At 43.5% G+C, this 20,637-nt stretch overlaps 5 protein-coding genes across 5 annotated transcripts; 3 read left to right on the forward strand and 2 right to left on the reverse strand.

Moving 5' to 3' along the window:
* Positions 1 to 5,441: 5,441 nt before the first annotated feature.
* PAAG_05283 (oligopeptide transporter) lies at positions 5,442 to 7,864 on the forward strand (the record flags this gene model as incomplete). The annotated part of the gene is made up of 10 exons (XM_015845527.1): positions 5,442 to 5,688; positions 5,762 to 5,839; positions 5,910 to 5,951; positions 6,010 to 6,048; positions 6,109 to 6,292; positions 6,351 to 6,716; positions 6,772 to 6,926; positions 6,985 to 7,319; positions 7,386 to 7,482; positions 7,611 to 7,864. The coding sequence occupies 10 exons, from the start codon at positions 5,442 to 5,444 to the stop codon at positions 7,862 to 7,864; spliced, it is 1,797 nt and encodes a 598-aa protein (XP_015699753.1).
* A 1,521-nt stretch (positions 7,865 to 9,385) lies between these two features.
* On the reverse strand, positions 9,386 to 9,874 carry PAAG_05284 (hypothetical protein; the record flags this gene model as incomplete). The annotated part of the gene is made up of 1 exon (XM_002792509.2): positions 9,386 to 9,874. The coding sequence occupies one exon, from the start codon at positions 9,872 to 9,874 to the stop codon at positions 9,386 to 9,388; it is 489 nt and encodes a 162-aa protein (XP_002792555.2).
* Positions 9,875 to 11,805: 1,931 nt separating this feature from the next.
* On the forward strand, positions 11,806 to 15,588 carry PAAG_05285 (hypothetical protein; the record flags this gene model as incomplete). Its single annotated transcript, XM_015845528.1, has 7 exons — positions 11,806 to 11,965; positions 12,038 to 12,656; positions 12,723 to 12,959; positions 13,022 to 13,789; positions 13,850 to 14,215; positions 14,289 to 14,508; positions 14,569 to 15,588. 7 exons carry the CDS (start codon positions 11,806 to 11,808, stop codon positions 15,586 to 15,588), a joined length of 3,390 nt encoding a protein of 1,129 aa, XP_015699754.1.
* A 934-nt stretch (positions 15,589 to 16,522) lies between these two features.
* On the forward strand, positions 16,523 to 17,156 carry PAAG_05286 (hypothetical protein; the record flags this gene model as incomplete). The annotated part of the gene is made up of 3 exons (XM_002792511.2): positions 16,523 to 16,700; positions 16,895 to 16,959; positions 17,067 to 17,156. 3 exons carry the CDS (start codon positions 16,523 to 16,525, stop codon positions 17,154 to 17,156), a joined length of 333 nt encoding a protein of 110 aa, XP_002792557.2.
* A 902-nt stretch (positions 17,157 to 18,058) lies between these two features.
* Positions 18,059 to 18,994, reverse strand: PAAG_05287 (amidohydrolase; the record flags this gene model as incomplete). The annotated part of the gene is made up of 1 exon (XM_002792512.2): positions 18,059 to 18,994. The coding sequence occupies one exon, from the start codon at positions 18,992 to 18,994 to the stop codon at positions 18,059 to 18,061; it is 936 nt and encodes a 311-aa protein (XP_002792558.1).
* Between the last annotated feature and the right edge of the window lie 1,643 nt (positions 18,995 to 20,637).

Genomic DNA, 20,637 nt, shown 5'->3' on the forward strand with positions numbered 1-20,637 from the left:
CAAATGAAAAATTTTCATAGAGAAGTGAGCAATGCAGAGTTCAAAGTTCGATTTACTCACTGATTCGATAATATAAATGCCGTATTAATTAATTATCAATGAAATTGCCGTTGTTGCGGTCTAGCTACACTGTTTACATACATGGACAGCGGACAGCCTTCACGATACACGCTTCTGACGTAGCAGGTGGGATCACCCGGCATACGCCGAGATCCGATTTTGTGTGTAATTAGATCTCGCCGCCCCTTCCTCTAAATACAAATAGTTGAGCGATTTGAAAGTGTGGGGAGCACTGGTGATGTAAATCCCCCGGCATTCAGTCCTCGTGCGCACTGTCTTCCGAACTGACACTCCTAGAGTAATTAGTCAAATAGTTGCACAAGTTTAAAGCTAGTTGGATATGCGTCTAGGGGGGAAACCTCCAACGAGCAGCAGGGGGTCATCTAAACTTAACAGTTAAGTTTTACCAATCTTCTGGATGGTATGTGGCCAAAGCACGAATGCTAACCGGGCTCTTATCTGTGCGAAAACCGATCAATTCTGGACACGGGCTTTCAAGCTGGTCTTTCTTGAGGAGGCGTACAATTACCAGGCGCTGGAGGTCGGTCAAGCAATGTAACATGGCCTGATAGCTGTCGTTGCGATATTGTAACTAGTTAGCGAATTAATAACTTACCTAAGGTTTTCCGAAATCCACAAGCAAGAATGGCCCTGTCAAGTTTGTAATTTTATTCCACTTCAGCATTTTGCGGTGTTATTAATATTTATATCTTTGGCACAAGCCTTGGAGCAGTTGTACCGGCTCTGGTTTCGCCGCTCTGTCGAACAAAGCTAGGGTACAAACTCCCGTAATGATTCAACTTAAAGCTAGATCTGAAGAAGCATGCTATACTGCACACTTCAATATAGCTATGGGGAATATGAAAATCTGCAAATAGGAAATTGAATCACAAAACAGTTTTCGTGACGGAGATTACAGCAGCCATTTTAAACAGTAAGTACTGGCACAATTTCCCTGGAAAAGACATGACAATGGCCCGTGTCGAGTCCAAGGAAATCCGAGGTCTTGGAATCGCCTGTTAACTGAGCGGAACCATGCACTAAACTAGCAGCTACGCAGCAGTTATAGACTGAATAAAGCGTACGGACTGTTGATGTCAAGATGAGAGGTTAGATTGAGAACTGAAACTTTACAATATAGACTTTATAGAAGTTTATTTAACTGATTCTAAAGACAGTATATTATTCAGAACCTCTTTCAGCTTGTACTTGCATTTTTGAGAGAAATCTAAAAAGTAGTTAGTAGAATAACATAGTCTTAGTAGATGAGAAAATTCAGCAGCAGCACTCTTAGTCTCTTTGAAAGCTTCTTTCATACTGGCTAAGGTGGTAGAGATTTTATGTAGGTAAGGATGTTTAGTAGAAATTCCATGTAGATAACTAGAATATTTAGTAGGAAGTAGTGAACGCATTTTACTAGATACACATTTTTCAGGTGTTGACTAATTAAATAAAATTCAGGACAAATCCGAGCGAGCCAATTTAGATCTACCATGCAAAATATATGAGGAATCTATTGGTTGAGCCATTCCAACCCCTGTGAATGTTTTACACTAATTGGAAAACCCTCTAATTATGGCAAAATCTACGGAATCGAGGGATAAACTCACTCGATATTGAGAGGAATTTCATATCATGAAGGAATGAAATTCTATATTACCTAACTAGGCGATCTAACTAACTATTAGAGATAAATTACCATTTACCACATATTTCTGTAAGTTACCATGTAATCCAATAATACAACGTAAAAATTACGCTATTGAAACCCCTCTAATTATGGCAAAACCTACGGACGAGGGGATAACTAATAGTTAACTTAGCTCAGAAGTACCTGACGCGGGCTTGAAGTGGCAAACCGCTGCGAGAAGGAAATAAGCTTCTGGCAACTCGCATGGAAGTTAAAGCAACGGAACGAAAAGGGGTCAAAAGTTGAGGAGCATGAACCAATTTCCAACCGGGCTTGACATCACTTTTATTCTGTCTATAATCCGTGGTTTTTCACTTGCAAATAGTTACAATGAATTAAAATTTGCACTAATAGCAAGGGTTGGCAGTAATCTGTCACCCCCCTGATATTTTTTGGGCGGAGGAACCTTGTTTTTGGGCCGTGGAAAATTGGCCGATGTCCTAGCGCTTTTTAATATTGATAAAAAAAAAAAAAAAAAAAAAAAAAAAAATCCCTTTCTCTTTTTTACCATAGGCGATTGATATTTGATAAGCGGAGTGGTTGGTTTTCAAAGGTTCAGCAGAGGATCATACCGGTAGAAGAAACAGGGCTGGTTGAATAATGAATGATTAAGGCGCTGGCCCCTTTCAGTTTATCGCAAAATACAAACATCATTGATATATATGCATCATACAATACAAAATTCCTCAATCGTAACAAGTTGTTCGGTAGCTAGGAAATCTTGGTGACGGTCGGCAAAAATCATCATGAGACTTGTGAAGTGCAAAGGGACAAGGGCTTGTAGTTACAGGGAGTCAATATAAACCATAACTACAGGGTTGGATTGATTTCGTTTCGAGGGCCCCCATGCTTGTCACAAACCAATGAATATATCGAAGTATGGAGAGGCACAGGGTGTACCTTGCTTGTCCTCGGACACATGTTAAAAGGTAAAAAGGACAAATCGTGCTAGTGACGTGGAAGGCTAACTTTGATATAGTTTCTCATGTCCTGCATCGACACTGAAATGAGGGGTATGGACGGTAGGACGACGGAGAGAACCTTGTAGTTATGAGTGCGGCAGTGGAAGTGGTGAGGGCAAGCATGGAAGATTTACCTGATCTGACCTGAACAGTGAGCACAACGCATAATTTCATAAAAAAAAAATAGATAATAAAAAAAAGGGTAGATAACTGTAACTAGGTATCAAGAGGAATGAAGATTAGTCACAGTCAGCAAACCCGCAATGAGTCAACTAAGTTAGTAACTTAGTATACTATAAAAATTTTAACCCTAAATAACTTCCGCAACTACGGAGTAACTAAGTTGCTACTTTTGAAATTAAGTTAAATGACATTAGGTTTAGAGGCATCTTAGACTTGTTATCAGAGCCAGTCTACCTGAATTTGCGTATATAGTAGTTTATAAAGATCATCCATCTATTTAGTAATTATATAGTATTATTACATGAAAAATATTATACGCCTAATGCGGCTTTAGAAATTGAAATTACTTCTTGATTTCCAAAAGAAAACATAGCAAGTTCGAGTCTTTCCACTATCTCTATAGAGTTTCTTGCCTCTCTACCGCAATTTAATGGCATTCTCGCGCAGTGAAGTGAATGTACCAGGAAAATTAAGAATACTTTGAAAATAGTGATTGATTCAGTGAGATGATTAAGCTCAGTGAGGAATTCCATTTGGTTAACTAATCCTTAAGATCTCTGCTCTCTTATCATTCAATCTCAACAAGCATCATAACAGTCAAGAAACATCCATGAACGAATGCACTTCTGTGAAGCATCAAACTTGTTCATGCCACTTAGTCACGACTGAGTACTAGCCCTTGACGGCCTAGATATGTTCTCCGAGCTGGAGTGTTTGCATCATTCATGCTGATTGTTGGCATTACTGTCTAATCCCAGGAACCCACCGGGCACGTGAGTTAGCAAAGCACGGTTTAAGAGAGGGGAATCCTTGTGGGTGAGATTTCTTTGCAGGGAACAAGTGGCCACAGGAGCAACAGTGCAAAGCTTGACGGCGGACAAGGTCTTTATTATGCTAGAAGAATATGAAGCACCAGATTTGAGGCTTGCCAGGACAGGAATATTCTGCTCCGTGGATGGAGCAACTAAGTTAGTTTCGGAGTAGGAAAAACAATTTACGGGTCCAGTCCAAGCACGGAGCAGTAGTTAAACTAAAGCTTGAAATTTGCTCCAGTTGCCGACACACCTACTCCACAATCTCTGGATGTGGTTGGAGAACGGGAATGGGGTAAATCTGCACGCCCGTTACCGCCTCCAAAAGGAATTGGTGCTTGTGCCGCACGTGAAAAGGAAGCTCCCGTTTTCTTCTGACGTTCCAGTTAACTAGTTTAGTTAACTGCTCAACTAACTAGTTATAGCGATGGTTAGTTAGTTACTCTGTGTCTAACAATAGAAATCAGGTTCCAAAGAACGGTAACTCCACATTCCGCCATACACTCTTGCTTTTGAAGGGCTGGATTTCATTCTGGCGCGGGATCGACTTCATATCAGTGCTTTGCGCCATTCTTTTTATTCAATGCAATAGTTAGTTATTGATTCCCCCGACCTGCTATCGAATCAACATTCTGGCGAAAGAGTGATAGATTTCACGGCGGTTGGAAGTATGTACGAGCAGTGCAATTACAACTTGTACACGGTCTTTAATCAGGAACGGGATATCGCTTGTTGCATTATGGGACGGACAAAATACCGCTCTCGAGTATAGAATGCTAAGTGACTTTTCATCTACTTGTGGTCGTTCAATCGCAGCAGCCCTGCAGTTTGTCCTGCGATTTGTCTAACAATGCTTTTATCCTAACGTTTTCAGCCCCCGATTAAGTTCCATATCGCGTGCTTAAAAACTCTTTTGAAAGAGATGGGAGTCTAAAATTGAAGCTAAATTCGTTTGTTTCCATGTTTCGTTGTAGCATTAGGTGAACCATATCCACTCTCATTGGCAGACGACTCCTCCAGAATTATTCTCCTCGGCAAGGGTGGACACCGGCGGGGATTAACGTTTTAAAACCTAACTAAACCCTCCAAAATCATGCGATGCGACCTAGGGACATACATTGCTTACCCCCCCCCCCCCTACCCAATTTAATAAGACACCCAGGATGTGGAATCAGCAAGTTGACAGCACCCAACATTCCAAGAAGCTAATACAAGGCGCTCACGGACGAGCGGTGATCGCTTCGGAGAATGCCAACTAAGCCCGGGTCAATCTGAACTACCGTTAGGAAGAACAAATTGGGAACAATAAAAGTCAAGCTAAGCGAGCCAGCCAAACTTATAGTAGCATGTAACATCGTCCCCCAAGAAAATTGCAGAAATTCAATTGACCTCGTTTGATTGGGCCGCATTCCCCAGATGCTGAAGTTCCAACGACTCGTTCTGTGTTCTGTTAGCTTTCTGACTTGAATATAACGACAATGCTACCTTGGTGAAATCCCGCCTGCTTGCATGGCCGGCTGTCACGGTCGGGGTAATCCCGCCCTGGCATGGCTTGCATGGTTAATTGGACTTGGGAGCAATATGTAAAGACCCAACCCTCCCTCTCTGCCGCCGTCGTTCCGCTGTTCTCCTTTTTCTTTTCTTTCTTTTCTTGGCCTCGTTCTGATCACCACAACCTACTTCTCTTTTAACGTTCTTTTGTTATGAGCTCCGTCCGTTGCGGACATTTGAATGATGGCTTACAGTGCAACTGCAGAGGGTCTTGAAGTGGCCAGGGCCGATTCCAAGGAAGTTGCGGTGCCAAAGCAGCAGATGGATGTAAAGGAGCTGGACGACTACTCTGACAGCGAATACCCCGAACCAACGGAGCATGACCTAGATACCCTCAGGCGCATTCCCGATAGAATCCCATGGATTTGTTTTACTATCGCTTTTGTTGAATTGTGTGAGCGATTCGCTTACTACGGAACTACGGCCGTCTGTATGTTTTCGAACCCAGAATCACGGGATTGAGTATCCTACAGACTTGAGGAACTGATCAAAAATGTTTCTAGTGACCAACTTCATACAGCAAGAGCTTCCACCAGGATCGACTACCGGAAATGATCCTACTCCCAATGGACAACCTGGAGGTGCGCATCGACCGTTCCCTCATTATCTGTGTTGCGTCCTGCGTGAATAGTCTCCTAACTTCACTATCAGCCCTCGGCAAAGGCCAACGAGCCTCACAGGGTCTCGTACTGTGTATGTGACACTTACCTGACTAACTCCGGGTTTGAGAAATGGCTAATAATTCAAATAGTCAATAAAATGTGGTCTTACTTTTCCCCCCTCTTCGGCGGTAGGTATACGGTTCCGTCTTCAAGGAGAAGCTTTCAGTTCTGATGATATCAATCCATAGGCTACCTTGCGGATTCCAAATGGGGTAAATTCCGAACCATCCAGTATTCAATTGCCCTAGCAATGTTTGGCCATGTCATTATCATTATATCCGCTCTCCCGCCCGTGATTCGACATCCTGAAGGAGCTATGGTATGTCTCGCCATAGGTCTTGTTGTCTTTGGTGCAGGTGTTGGTGGTTTCAAGTAAGATAACGAGTTGTCAGAATTGGAGATTCTGAGATATGCGACTGATGTTTTCCAGACCCAACATCTCACCCCTTATGGTTGAGCAGCTGAAGCACACGAAGATGCGGGTTATTGAGCGGAACGGCGAACGGCTAGTTGTTGACCCGTCTCTGACTACGCAGCGTATTTTTATGTACTTCTATCTCTGCATTAACGTCGGTTCGATTGTCGGACAGGTTACGATGGTCTACGCCGAACGATACATTGGCTTCTGGCTCTCCTTCACTCTCCCTACAGCTATGTTTTGCATCTGTCCTCTCGTTCTTGGAATTTTCCACAAAAGATACATTCAATATCCACCGACCGAATCCGTTCTTGGAAACGCAGTCAAGCTTCTCAAGTTTGCCTGCAAGGGGAAGATCTCCTGGAATCCAAGAAAAACGTAAGTTTTGTCGTTCACTTCTGGCAGAAATCAGCAATGACTAACATCCAAAAAGTTTCCGTAACCTGGGATCTCCCTCATTCTGGGATGATGTCAAACCATCCAACGTTGCACACAAGCCTAAGTTCATGACATTCGACGATGCTTGGGTCGACCAAGTTGCAAGAGGAACCAAGGCCTGTTTGGTGTTTGCATACTATCCCCTATTTTGTAAGGCCTCCCGCGCATACATGCCAATTAGGTATCCTTCGATACTGACTTGAAGCAGGGCTGGCATACAACCAGATTGATGGAAATCTTACGTCTCAAGCCGCAACTATGGAACTTAACGGCGTACCAAACGATCTCATTAACAATTTGAATCCTCTTGGAATTGTTATTATGATTCCAATTTTGGATTTGCTTGTCTATCCTTTCCTACGTTGGCTTAAAATTAGGTTCTCCCCTCTCAGACGTATGACAGCTGGTTTCTTCGTTGCTTGCTCTGCTATGATTTGGGCTGCTGTCGTCCAGAGCAACATTTACTCCAAAGGCAAATGCGGCAAATATATGAACAAGTGTGATCAGCCCGCCCCATTGAATGTGTGGATTCAGTCTGGCGCGGTAAGAATTTCTCTATCAGGCAACGTTTTCTACATTCGTCGTTTCAATCGCTAATTAAAATAATAGTATGTGCTTGTTGGCCTTGCTGAAATCATGGCCTCGATTACTGGTCTGGAATATTCCTACACCAAAGCACCTGCTAACATGAGGGGTTTGGTTTTCGGTTAGTTTCCTCGTCGTTTGAGCACCCGAAGCCAGCACTGCATGAGAAACGTTTTCTATCTCCCATGAAATATATACATCTATTCCTTCGTTATTGCCTACCAGATACTGACATCCTCCCACGGACAGGTTTCTACCACTTCACATCCGCCGTGTCCTCTGCTATCGGTCAGGCCTTCGTCTCGCTTTCTGATGATCCACTTTTAGTGTGGAACTACACTGTTGTTGCCATTATCGCTTTCTGCGGAGGTGTTCTCTTCTGGTTGACCTTCAGTGGTCTAGATAAGAAGGAAGAACAGATGAACATGATGAAGGAGTCTGAATACCGCGGCCGCCTCAGGGACCGGCAAGCCAATAAATTGGACGTGGAACTCAAAGAATGAGATGTTACGGCTTCCCTCTTTCTCCCTCTGGTTATTTTAATTCTGTACACATTGCAAACCCGGTCTTCCTTTTTTCATTTTTCTCTTTTTCTTCAGGAAAAGGTGACTGAAGCTGTAAACATGCTTATACCCACCTCTTGTTCTTTATGTTACCTGAATTAGTATCACCAATACATGTGTGAATCATATTATTGATGATATTAACGCCCATTATCACTGATGCCTTTCAAAAAAAAAAAAAAAAAAAAAAAAAATAAGTGAATGAACAACTCTACAACGTTCCCACATGAGTTCTTTTAATGTTTCATTTCGTTACAGAACCAGATATCCCATCTGTTAATTTCATGTTGTGCCGCTTTCAAATTCTGAACTTTATGTCATTATTCCATTCCATCAAATGATTTGTATGTTTCGTATCCTTGCCAAAATAATTGTTAATATACCGAGGATTTCGAAGTTTTGTGTCAATAAAATGTCTGAATGACGCATCATATATCCCCCTCCCCCTATATTTGAAATATCGTTGCATTTGCGATTGCACATGTTGGTTATTGTAGCTAATGAGCTTGGACATTTAATTATTTTCATTTTTTTTTATGGATACGATACCTACCCTATCCTAGGTACCTAGGTTCTTACTTGGTTTTCAAAAGTTTGTCCATTGAAGTAGAATAAGCATGCAGCGTTTGCTTCAATCGCTTTTCATGCTTGAAATGCGCACTGCTTGGTACCCAGGGGGCACACCAGGCCACACCGAAACAGCACTGGAGTCGTGCTGACTCTGCCACGTTTCATCAGGCTATCTGATGCTGCTTCTTGCTGTGGCCTGGTGTGCCCTCGAGGGCTGAGTCAGGGTTTCGATGAGGTGGCATTTGAGACCATGTTACCACGGACTTACAGTTATTTATGGATTTCATTAGCTGTCAATGTAAGTATCTATGCACATACAACAAATACTTCTTCATGAATTTAGTTTTTATTGATGATATATTTCCATCTCATAGTTCCTACCTGTTTTAACGCCAATCATCCAAAGACAGCATATAGCAGTGCGGGGAACTTTTCTGAGAAGAAGCACACCAGAGTCAATGTCAATGATGACAACAGAGAAGTCAAAAGACCCACTTCGGTGTTTAGACTGTCGCTCTCTGATTATTGATTTACATTTGAAGTCCATGCATAATCTGATTCTGGAGACCATACCTACCTGGCTGGATACCTTGTCATTATCACACAAGATGAGCTAGTGATCACCACAGAGGCGTGCGATCTTCCCCCCTTTATAATAAATGGTCTCTTAGAGGGGCCGCCTATGAAGCCTTGCGGCTCGAGGTGCTTCGCACATCACTATAGCCATAGTTAATATGCAACCCCGAAATCATATATCGAGTTGTGGCAAGGCAAGACTTACTGCTTCCGTAAATGGTAGGTATATGTATATTGAACTTAACTAGACCGTTGTTAAGGGATATATTAGTGTCTACAGTTTTGTTGCTTAGGAATCCGGCCCCGCCACGAATCCTATATGGAGGGTAGATAAGTTTGCTGTTTGGTAGTGCCATTTTTATGGCCGTGGTTATCTGCTCTCTTTACATTGGCACTCGATCGGTTTGAATGTGGCAAAGGCCCTGCAATGGGTGGGGGGTTCGGTCGCACGGCAGGTGGCCTAGGTCTGCGATATTTCCAGGTTACTTCACCGGGAAAATCGCAGAAATTGGACAGTTCGTTCATGTCAATCCATAGACCATCAGATACACCCTTTTTGGGGTCGAAAATTTCGAGAATTAGTTGGTCCAGTAGTCTCCAATGTTTGGATGGAGCCAGTCCGGAAAAGCTGTCACCAGACCACACAACGCACATTCCATTTGTTAGAGAAATTACTGCACGAACGTGAAATCCTTCAGTCGTGTCTTTAAAGACTGAATCCTCAGATCTTTTCAAAAAGATATCCAGTTCCATACCCCGGTTGAATGCTCTGTTATCCGGATATGATACCGCAGGATCCACCATTAAGATGTAGTTATTGTTGGTTATTCTTAAGCAGAAGGTACACAAGTTTGGGAACATTCTCTAACAGAAACCTTTGGGGTGTCTAGCGTAAACACCTTGCGGCCATCAATGTACCATATCCGCCCATATCATCTCGAGGGGAGCATTCGCTTGGCTGTAATTGTGGACCACCTCAGCTATTTTAAATATATCCTGATATACAAATCGACGCTGGTAAAACTGGTTCAAGTTTATCTGTCGTTACCTGGATTGAAGTGGACCAGAGGCATAAAAATAAAGCCTCCCCCAAAAAGCTTAATAAGACATCATGGCCGGAAATCCCACCACCTCTCCTTATTGAGAGGAAATTCTTTGGGAGTTGGACCGCCCAAAAAGGTAAAGATCAATGACACTACCTAGTTTATAAGTTAACAAGCACAGTTACCAAATACGACAGATAGCTTGTTCTTTTTGTTTTACTAACCTAGAGCATTGCATTTTAGATATTGACCACCCGCTTCATTCCATTGGAGTTAAGGAAAAACACACCGTAAGTGCCGTATTCGCGTCGGTGGTCGATATATACTGGATGGACACTATACAAGATGGTTCTAGTTTGAATACTGTATGCATCGCGATTGCAGCAAGTCGTAGTATAGTTCGTTGTGTTCAAGCGAAAAGGATTGGTGTGTGTTCGCCCATACCCATACAGATTTGGTTTTGTCAGCGGCAAAGTGCAAACCTCAAATATTGGGATTGGAAAAAGAGATTAGGCTCTGTAGTATCGAAGAGAGCATCGCTGTTGCGTATATGCAATATAGAAATGGAAAAGTGGTCTTCCTCATATGAGAACAGACTTGCGCAGCCCGCGTTGAGGTTTGGGTCAGGGCAAAACTGATTCGGGGACTTCATAAATGTCTCCATTGGGATCACTTATCCTGGCATAAAGACGTGCATCTGCAATGCTTAATATTTAGTAGGAGCCTTGATTTGAACATGTGAATTCAAACTCACCTGTGTTTCATATTCAATCCTTAACTTCAAGTTTTTGAAATCTTCACGGTAGGTATTGCATGGCTTCCCAGTGCGATGTAAATCCGCAACAAGAATGTTTCCTGTTTCGCGCACATGCGAAGCCTTATATCCTGGGCGTTCGCGGAGGGGAACAGGAAAGGCTCCTTGACTGTAAACATCATATCTGTTAACGAAAGCCTGGAGCCTTTTCGAATCCTCTGCCTTTGCCGGTGGCCTTATCCGAGGGGTTAGAAAGCCAAACAATGTCGAAAGATTCGGTAGACTGAACTAAACTACGACAAAGGCCAGCGTTTTCTTCTGTGTGTTCGAGGTAGTGGCTTGTGTAATAGGTAGTCTCTAAGTCTGGAATGATGCAATAGAAACAGAAGGAAGAATATTGTGTGCAGCAGCCAGACTGAAGCTTGGGTAGATTCACCAGAATATGCAAGAGAACATATCAATGGCTGTGGCCAACTGGATTTAGCATTTCCTCCATCTTCTCAGAGGTATCTCGCGATCCCATAAACATGTAGGTACGGAGCTGCTCCGTATAAATAAAAGCGTCTGACGCCAAATCAGCAGACGTCCACTTTCCCAAATCCAAATAGTTTGATTCTATGTTTCTCTGGCTGAAATGACCCAAAGAGGGAGGGGGCTGCACATAAGGCGAGTGAACTGACGATATGACTGATTGCATTAATTAATACGTTTGTTAAATGCATCAACGGAGATATCTAGAGTTAGAAATGCAGTTAGTTAGTTAGTTACCAGCACGCCATTGGCTGGACTGACCCACCGCTTGCAGATGAGCAGGTATAACTAATCATTAACTCGTCCCACTCGAGTGCAATATAGCAAAGATGCCGGCACCATGCCCAAGACTGCTTGAGGACACTTGGGAACATTTTCCTCCGGGGTGATATATGCTGCAATCAATCATGTCCTCGCAACCAACCTCCGTAAGTCATCACCCAGAGATCACCCATACACCCTCTGGAATAACTCAGCCGGAGGAGTTGCAACATCCTGCATATGACGAGAGGTGTGGACAAATTGATTTTAAGCAGAGCGGTTTTGACACAAATGCAGAAGTTGCAGGTATGCTGTGCTGTGCTGTGCTGTGCCTCATGGTGTGTACATTTTCACAGAGTTATTTGCTGACTTCGGCAGATGATGGACGGATCAACATCAACATCAACGAGCACGGTCGAAGGTTGTCACAGTTCTTAAATCCAGTTTTTGTGGCACAGAGCAGCCATACTCACCATGTACAGACCTCTCTAGCTAGAATAGATCAGGGACTTCCTGCGCCACGTCTCAACATCGTTATTCATATTGTTGGGTCTCGAGGAGACGTACAGCCATTTGTTGCCCTTGGACGAGAGTTGAAGCATATCTACGGTCATCGTGTACGACTAGCGACCCATCCTAATTTTAGAGAATTTGTACAGGAACACGACCTGGAATTTTTTAGTATAGGAGGTGACCCCGCTGAACTCATGGCGTTCATGGTGAAAAATCCAGGCTTGATGCCCGGTTTCGATGCGATGCGCAATGGCGACATCGGCAAGCGTCGAAAGGAAATCGCCGAAATAATATCGGGTTGTTGGAGGTCGTGCTTCGAGGCTGGAGATGGTACTGGTGTCCCGGTTACTGATGCTAATCTTGATGCCACTCAAATTGAAAGTGAAAAGCCTTTTGTTGCCCATGCGATCATAGCGAATCCGCCTAGCTTCGCCCACATCCATTGTGCCGAGAAGTTAGGAATTCCATTGCACCTCATGTTCACGTACGTTACGCATAACTACTTGTGCGAATTTGCTAGCGACGATAGCTGATATATTTAACTATTTAGCATGCCGTGGTCTCCAACCCAAGCGTTCCACCACCCCTTGGCCAACATCCAATTTTCAAACGCCAAAGTGGGAGTCGCCAACTTTGTATCCTATGCTCTCGTGGAGTTGATGACATGGCAAGGATTAGGTGATGTCATCAATCGATTTAGGGAGCGTTCCCTTGGTTTAGAGCCAATGAGCATCATGTCGGCTCCTGGTGTACTTCCGCGACTGCGTATCCCTTATACATTTTGCTGGTATGCACACGAACAATTTATACGTTGTGTCATACGTCAACTTTATGTCTAATTTCAACTAGGTCACCAGCTCTGATCCCCAAACCTAAAGACTGGGGTCCTCATATTGATGTATCGGGGTTCTTTTTCCTCCCTTTGGCTTCAACGTATACCCCACCCAATGATTTAGCCGAGTTCCTCGCAGCTGGTCCTCCTCCAGTATATATTGGGTTTGGCTCCATCGTTGTTGAGAATCCCAATGCAATGACTGAACTCATCTTCGACGCTATTAAACTAACCGGGCGGAGAGCATTGGTTTCCAAAGGGTGGGGAGGTTTCGATGCAGAAGAAATTAGAATCCCAGAAGGCATTTTCATGATAGGAAACTGTCCGCATGACTGGCTATTCAAACGGGTAAGTTGTGTTGTTCATCATGGCGGCGCCGGTACCACCGCTGCAGGTATTTACTTGGGGAAACCAACCGTTGTGGTTCCTTTCTTTGGTGATCAACCGTTCTGGGGTTCGATGGTCGCAAAGGCTGGAGCAGGTCCTAAACCAATTCCCCATAAAGAACTAACAACAACTAATCTTGCTACTGCTATTATTGCCGCACTTGAACCTGGCGCCAAATGCCAAGCGGAAGAGCTGGGGACAAGAATTAGGCACGAAAATGGCGTAGCTGAAGGGACCAAATCATTCCATAAACAACTTCATGTCAACTCATTACGTTGTATGCTTATTCCTAGTAGGCCTGCAGAATGGTTTGTTAAACATACAAACATTCGCCTGAGCTCGTTAGCAGTAACAACCCTTGCGAACGAGGGAATTTTGGATCTTAGTGACCTCAAATTGTAAGCAATCTGGCCATGTCGTAATTGATACTCAATCAATAACTAACAAAAACGGGATAGATACCGGCCCCGGGAGTATGATACGGAACCTGGACCCCGAGACCCAATAACTGGAGGAGCTACTGCCTTAATAGAGACCCTTGGAGATTTTACAGTGGGTTTTGCTGATATTCCAGCTGAAATTTTGAAGGCTGTGACACGACCCCGTGCGAAGGGGAAGTCAAAATCTGGATCAAATTCACCTAAAATGGCTGCTCAAAGGTTCTCTACGAAAGCAACCTCTCCTTTAGTTGAAGCCTCCACGGCTACTCTTTCAACAACCGAAACTGCCTCTGACTCTGGAACTGTTGTAGCTGTCGGGGAAGAGAGCCCAGAGAATGGAAACGGACTGACATCGAATTCTGCTTGCCCAGAGCGTGAGACCAGGTACGTATAACGGCAAAAACGGCGGATCTATTTGCCCTTCAAATGCTAATTTACACCCTCCATGAAACTCAAGTATCGGCGAAGCCAAAAGCCATAGTATTTCTGCAGCTGATATCATAAGCGCGGGGCACGCAGCAACGAAATTTATCAATCTGGGCCTCAAGTCTCCAATGAGCTTCACTTTAGGGATATCAAAAGGGTTCCACAACGCCCCCAAACTGTATGGAGACAAGACCGTGAGAGAGCCTCCAAAGGTAACAGGCTTCCATAGCGGAATTAGAGCTGCTGGAAAGGTTCTGTACCAATTGACTACCGTGTTTGGAGCTAGAATATGTACGCTGACTACGGAATAGGAGCTTGGCTATGGATTATACGACGGAATTACGGGCTTGGTTACCCAACCCCTTGCTAGACGAAAGGATGGAGTTGGTGGTGTCATGAAAGGTTTTGGAAAAGGCATCGGTGGCCTGATACTCAAGCCCGGAGCAGGTAGCTATAGATTCCTTAAATTTCTTGACGGCAGCGATTCTGATAGTTCCTCCGCAGGGTTTTTTGCTGTGACTGGCTATACCATGAGCGGTGTTTACAAAGAAATCCAAAAGCGTTTGGGGTCAAGCGTCGAAAATTATATCATTGCCTGTCGAAGTATAGAGGGATACGAAGAATGGAGTAGGTCTACCAAGGTTGAACGTGACACGGTTATCCAATCATGGTATTCCCTCAGCGACAACCCAGCTGTGAAAGGAAGAAAGTCGACATTCTCATCCGAGTCAAAGACATTATCACGTAGAATTTTTGATCCCTCGCACCTGTCACTACATACGTGGGAGGCCACCAGGGACAGCACTTCATCTGGAGATGAAAACCTTCCTTCCGAAGGATTGTTCCAGAGATCCCGTTCGACCAGGCAGAAAAAACGACATTCAATCCATCAAATTATTTACCGCCTGCACCGTGACCTCAGCCCCTCAGTTTCTGGCGAAATCGAAAAAGCAATCCTCGACTCCGTTAAGCAGTCATCTACAGGAAACTCGGAAGATGATAAGATGATCGAGCGTGCCATCCGAGCCAGTATTGCTGAGCTGCAAGCGGCAGAGGCAGATGGGAAAGACGAGCAGGAGGCCTACGCTCGGGCAATCAGCGCGAGTATCGAGGAGGCAAGCCTAGTGCGGCAGGATCAAGCGCATGGAAATGATCTGCGTGATACGCGACATGGCGTAACAAACCTTGATGGTTCGTCCACGGCAGATCCCAGCAGGCATGACACATATTGCGACGCAGATAGTGATCTTGAACGTACTGAGAAGCTGCGCAGAGCGATTGCGGAAAGCTTGAATATGGAGACGGGGGGCCACTCCATCCCAATGATATAAATAATTTTATTCTGCTATTCAATTGCTTTTTATATATTTTCTTCCCGTTTTTACAATTTACTTCCACTTAATGTTGTTAAGCTAACTGTTTGGCTGGATACCCCTAGCATAAATTTTCTTTTTCCTTTTTTCTTTTTTTTTTGTTCTTGTCTTTTTCTGAGAAACTATTTCATGTCTCGTTATCATCTGCATATTTCCTTGTTCTCTATACACGCGACACACTGACGTCATTTCCTATGCTGAGCGTGGTGGATAGCAATCTGGTTGGTCATGATCCAGCACATGCATAGAAAAAGCAATGGGCCTAGATCATGGAGTGCAGCTGGGCTTGTAGGTTATTTCCGGACCTGAAGTGATCTTGGATCTGATTGAATATAAACAGCCGTGCAGTGTATCTCTCTCTGCCTGTGTTGGCGTTTGTGTGTCTACGGCTCTGGTCTAATGTCTCTCTATTGATATCTTTCTGTTCATTTGCGGAGTCACGATGAACCCCAGGAAAATCCAGAATAGGAGCAAGCACTCCCTCTCTTTTGCGTTATTCCGTGTATATATATACCTGCTTTGGATGTGGTGTACACGAAGCTCATATGCCCCTGACCCGCATGTCCTGGGCTGCGATTCCATATCTCGGGACCGGGGGAGGTCATTCATTCATTCACCCCCCGCGTTTCGCCTGCCCCAAACGTGTAACACGCCTTCCGCACCGGATATGGGTGCGTCTTACACCAGCGACGGTGAACACCCATTGACAGTGATATCAGTCCCAATTCCCCATCTCAAGTTCTGTGCATTTCCCCCTTTCTTCTGCTTTTCCCCGTGGCATATTTTCCATCCATTCCTAGCCTTCGTCTGTTCTGTACCAGCTTTCTTCTCTCCACGATAGAGTTTGAATCCAACTCCAGGGGCAAGAAGGCAAAAGTTACCTCAACTCAGGATGCGACCAGGCACGTCCTTTACCAGCCTTACCAGTGCGATCATCGCATCTCTCACGATTTCAGGACTTGTTAGCAGCGTTAGTGGGGTCTGGACGTGCCCCAGCGAGCGAGAGCCCTTCTGCTGTGCTAAGCACTCGAGGGTCAATGATACGTCAGATGCGTTTGTTGGGACGGGGTGTAAGTGTTTTGTATCTCCCGTTTTCTGCGGGTCAGTTTCTATTGGTGATGGTTGTAATTCATATGATATTTTTCTATCAAAGGAACAACTACTCCCTCAATGTTGTTTACCTGTGACCCTTCACTCTGGAAAGGATTTTACCTGCTCCCGGTTAGTTTGGCTGACCAATGTGGATCTGGAAATACTCAAACAGGTGTCGATGCACCCAGAAACGATAACTGTACTAATGGGATTCCTGTTGAATGTTGTAAGCCGTTGGTATGTATCAATGGAGCGTTGTGCTCTCTCTTTTTATCTCAATTACCCTTTCCTCCTTATTCGTGTTCAGGTTTCTCACGAGCATACTTGCTTTTTCTATTACATAGACACCAGAATCACCAAAGGATTCCTGCTCAGCATCAAATTCAAATGAGAGGTTTTATTGCGATAGCAAGGCCATCGGATACACTGCTTGATAGCGGGTATTAATACGGGAGAGGAAAGGAGCAAGCTTCTGTATCAGTATTGATTGACAATCGAAAATGCGAGAAAATTATAGGACAAACGGCTGAAAGAATCTTCTCGGGGATATTGATCCATGTTATATATACATATACATATATTATATCTTTTATGTGAACTGTGCGATATTGTGATGTTGTTGGTTGAGAGGGTTCACAAGCGGAGAAATTTGTCTAAATTGATTATCTACTTATGATACTTTATACCAGCTAGTTTCGCAGTTTTCGGGATGGTCAGTTGTTTCTACAGTTACTAGCTCGACAATGATAAAAATTGCAGAGTGGTTAGCAGGCGTCGTCAACATTTGTGTAATACTTATGGCACCCAGAGATTTGATATCATGTTAACGCTTCTGAAACATGAAATGGGTGAGCTAGATAGGTGGTTTCTTTTCCGTAACTAACTGGAGCAAAGGCTGAAGGCAGGAAACACTAGAGGGAATTAACTAGCTTCCCACCTAATGAACAACATCTTAACAGGCGGAAACACGGTTGGAGATAACTCTCCCTATCCACTTTCAAGCCAATATCCGCACTCCAGAAAGGCAATGTCATTGCCTAGCGGGAAGTTCCCAGTCCGATGGATGACCTTCCAACAAACAGGAAACAAATCAGTCCTGTCGAGGGGGAATCTATAGCAGAGTATCTTTAGGCGACACGGCAAACGGGGAGCTAGGCGAATAGGAATGGTTGTTTTTTTGCAACTTTATGAAACGGATAATATGGGGAATTGACGTGTGTAGATCGACCTCGTAACTACTGTTCTATGACGATCGTATATATATATTTATTTCCGGAAGTGTGAATGGAATATCTTGCCCCTGAAAATACATTAGGAAAGCATTTCTCACTCCCGCTCAGCATCCCCACAATTCCTCCGCATTGCGCCGAAATAACCTATCCGCCATGTCAGCATCTCCTTCCGCACACCACCCCAAGCAAGCCTTCACAAACGGCGTTATATTCACCCCATCAAACCGCGTATGCGGCCAGTCCGTCGCAAAGACCAATCTCTCCTTGCCCGCTTGCATCATCTCACGCATCAGAACGCCCAGATGCTTGAACTCAGGATCGTCGCTTAGCCTATACGGCGCGGAAATCTTGACATATGTATTTCCCTGCTCCAGAAGGGAGACTAGCTCTGTAAACCCAGGTAATGCGTATGGGTTCAATGACAATAACGACGATGACGGCAATGTCGGCTTCGCGAAATGATCCAGACATACCTTCACGCCCAGCTCAGGAATGATTTGCAAAACTTCTAGCAATGCCTGCATAGGCAAGTAGAGTTGTAGAACCCACCCATACGGGCGTATGGCATCTGCATACTGATGGAGAGTGCGTTGGAGCTCGTCTTTGTCTAGCTGCTGGGGCACGGAGACAAAATTCAACCTCACTCCCCTGACACCGAGCCGGTGCCAGTTCGCTAACGTGCGGTCATCGTCTTTATGACCGTCTGCAGTAATGGCAGCTGCGTCGAAACAAACAACACCTCGGGCGCGTGTAGGGCCTAGCTGCTTCAGCCCATCAAGCAAGAGTGCATTATCATAGCCATAGATGGAAGGCTGGACGAGGACGAGGTTGCGTATTCCTAGAGTTGATTCAAAAGCGAGAGCTTGGGGGAGGGTATGCGTGCTGGGGATGTAAGTGGCATTTTGGGAGAGCGGGTATTGGACGGGGTCTACGATGTGCATGTGGCTGTCCCAGGAGTTTGGGGGGAGCGTTTGGGGTAAGGATGTGAGAGTTGATTGGGATCTTCGGCTCCTCAAGGGAATTGTGGATGGGTTGGCCATGGTGGTGATCCTCCTACAAGGATGCTTCTTCGTCCATGTTTTTGACAAGATCTGTCTAGAGAAGGGAATATACATTGTTTAACAGTCTCTGGAAATTCGCGAATGGGGAAGGTTAGTTTTTACTTTTATTTCAAGTGTCATCTTGGGATTCAAGATGTGTGGAGTTGCTTAATTTAAACATAATTCCCCACTGAGTGAGCTAATGACGAATTCAAAGTATTCTCAATTTCCTAATCTCATTCACCTCAATGCACAATGAGGCCATCAATCCGCATAAAAAAATAAGAAACTCCATAAAAATAGAGGGGAGAATTGAACTTGTAAAGTTCACTCTTAAGAAGGAAGAAATATCTTTAATTCCTGAAGCTATAATCTGTTTGAAGTGTCATACTTTACACTGAACGTTGACTAGTTAACTAGTTAATGTAATTCCCTGCTTGAGTACAACCGAGTCAGACTCAAATTGAAACTTGTAGTTATTTAATTTATCAACCAACCTACTTTGACGCGTCAAAATGCCACCAATTCGCAATAAAAACAAAAGAAACTCTATAGAAATAGAGGGAAGAATTGAACTCATGATATTCACCTTGAAAAATAAAGAAATTACCTCTATTTACAAAGCAGCAAGACTATATGATATTTTATACTCTACTTTTGCTGATCAATTGAAAGGCAGCTTTTCACATACAATCTTATATAAAAATTCACATTGATTAAATGAAACTGAAGAGGAAATACTTGTTCAGTGAGTACTAAGTTTTATCAAATTAGAATTATCTTCTAGACCTGCTTTTGTGAAAAATATTATTTTTTTATTATATAGGATTCTATATATTTTTCCTTTTATATTGATAAGAATTATGTTTTAAATAAAGTATTGTACAGAGTTGCAAAATTAGTATTAATAACATTATAATTACAAATCAAGTAAAATATAAAGATATTAAAATTATTTAAAAGTAATTTGATACTTTGAATAATATCTTTGCTTAATATAATATTTAATTTGAAAATATCTATAATTTTAATAAAATTAAATTTATAATAAAACTCTGTATAACTGTCATGGCTCAGTCTAGATTCAAGATGATAACAAGACAATAGCTTCAATTCATCCATCTAACTAGGTAGCTAGGACGAGAATACTAAACTGAGGTTTAGAATATGAAATGAATGAGCAACTGAATATGAAGAGGTTGAAGATTGGAGCGGATCAACTTCTCGGAGCAGAGCGGCCTTTTCGGAGCGGAACAGATGAACCCTTGATCCATATTACAAGCAACTGCGCCGTAACAGCAACTATAAAAGTTGTTATTAACTTTGAATAATATAGTTGTACAAAGTATCTTCAGTTTGAAAACTGTGAATAACTTACAGTTGATTAAGTCAGTGAATGTATTATATTAAAATTTTCTCTGTATATGTTACGGCGCAGCTGCTTGTATATGGATTAAGGTTGATCCGCCCCGCTACCTCTAAAGGTTGATCTGTTCCGACTCCAACCATATTCGGTCGCTCAGGTTGATCCGATCCGATCCCCAACCACCTCTATATATTCGGCTGCTCGTTCATTCTTCATTCTAATCCTCAGTTTAGTATTCTCGTCGCAGCTGCCTAGTTAGATAGATGAATTGAAGCTG

Source organism: Paracoccidioides lutzii (genome assembly GCF_000150705.2).
Source record: "Paracoccidioides lutzii Pb01 unplaced genomic scaffold supercont2.14, whole genome shotgun sequence".
Lineage (NCBI taxonomy): Eukaryota > Fungi > Ascomycota > Eurotiomycetes > Onygenales > Ajellomycetaceae > Paracoccidioides > Paracoccidioides lutzii.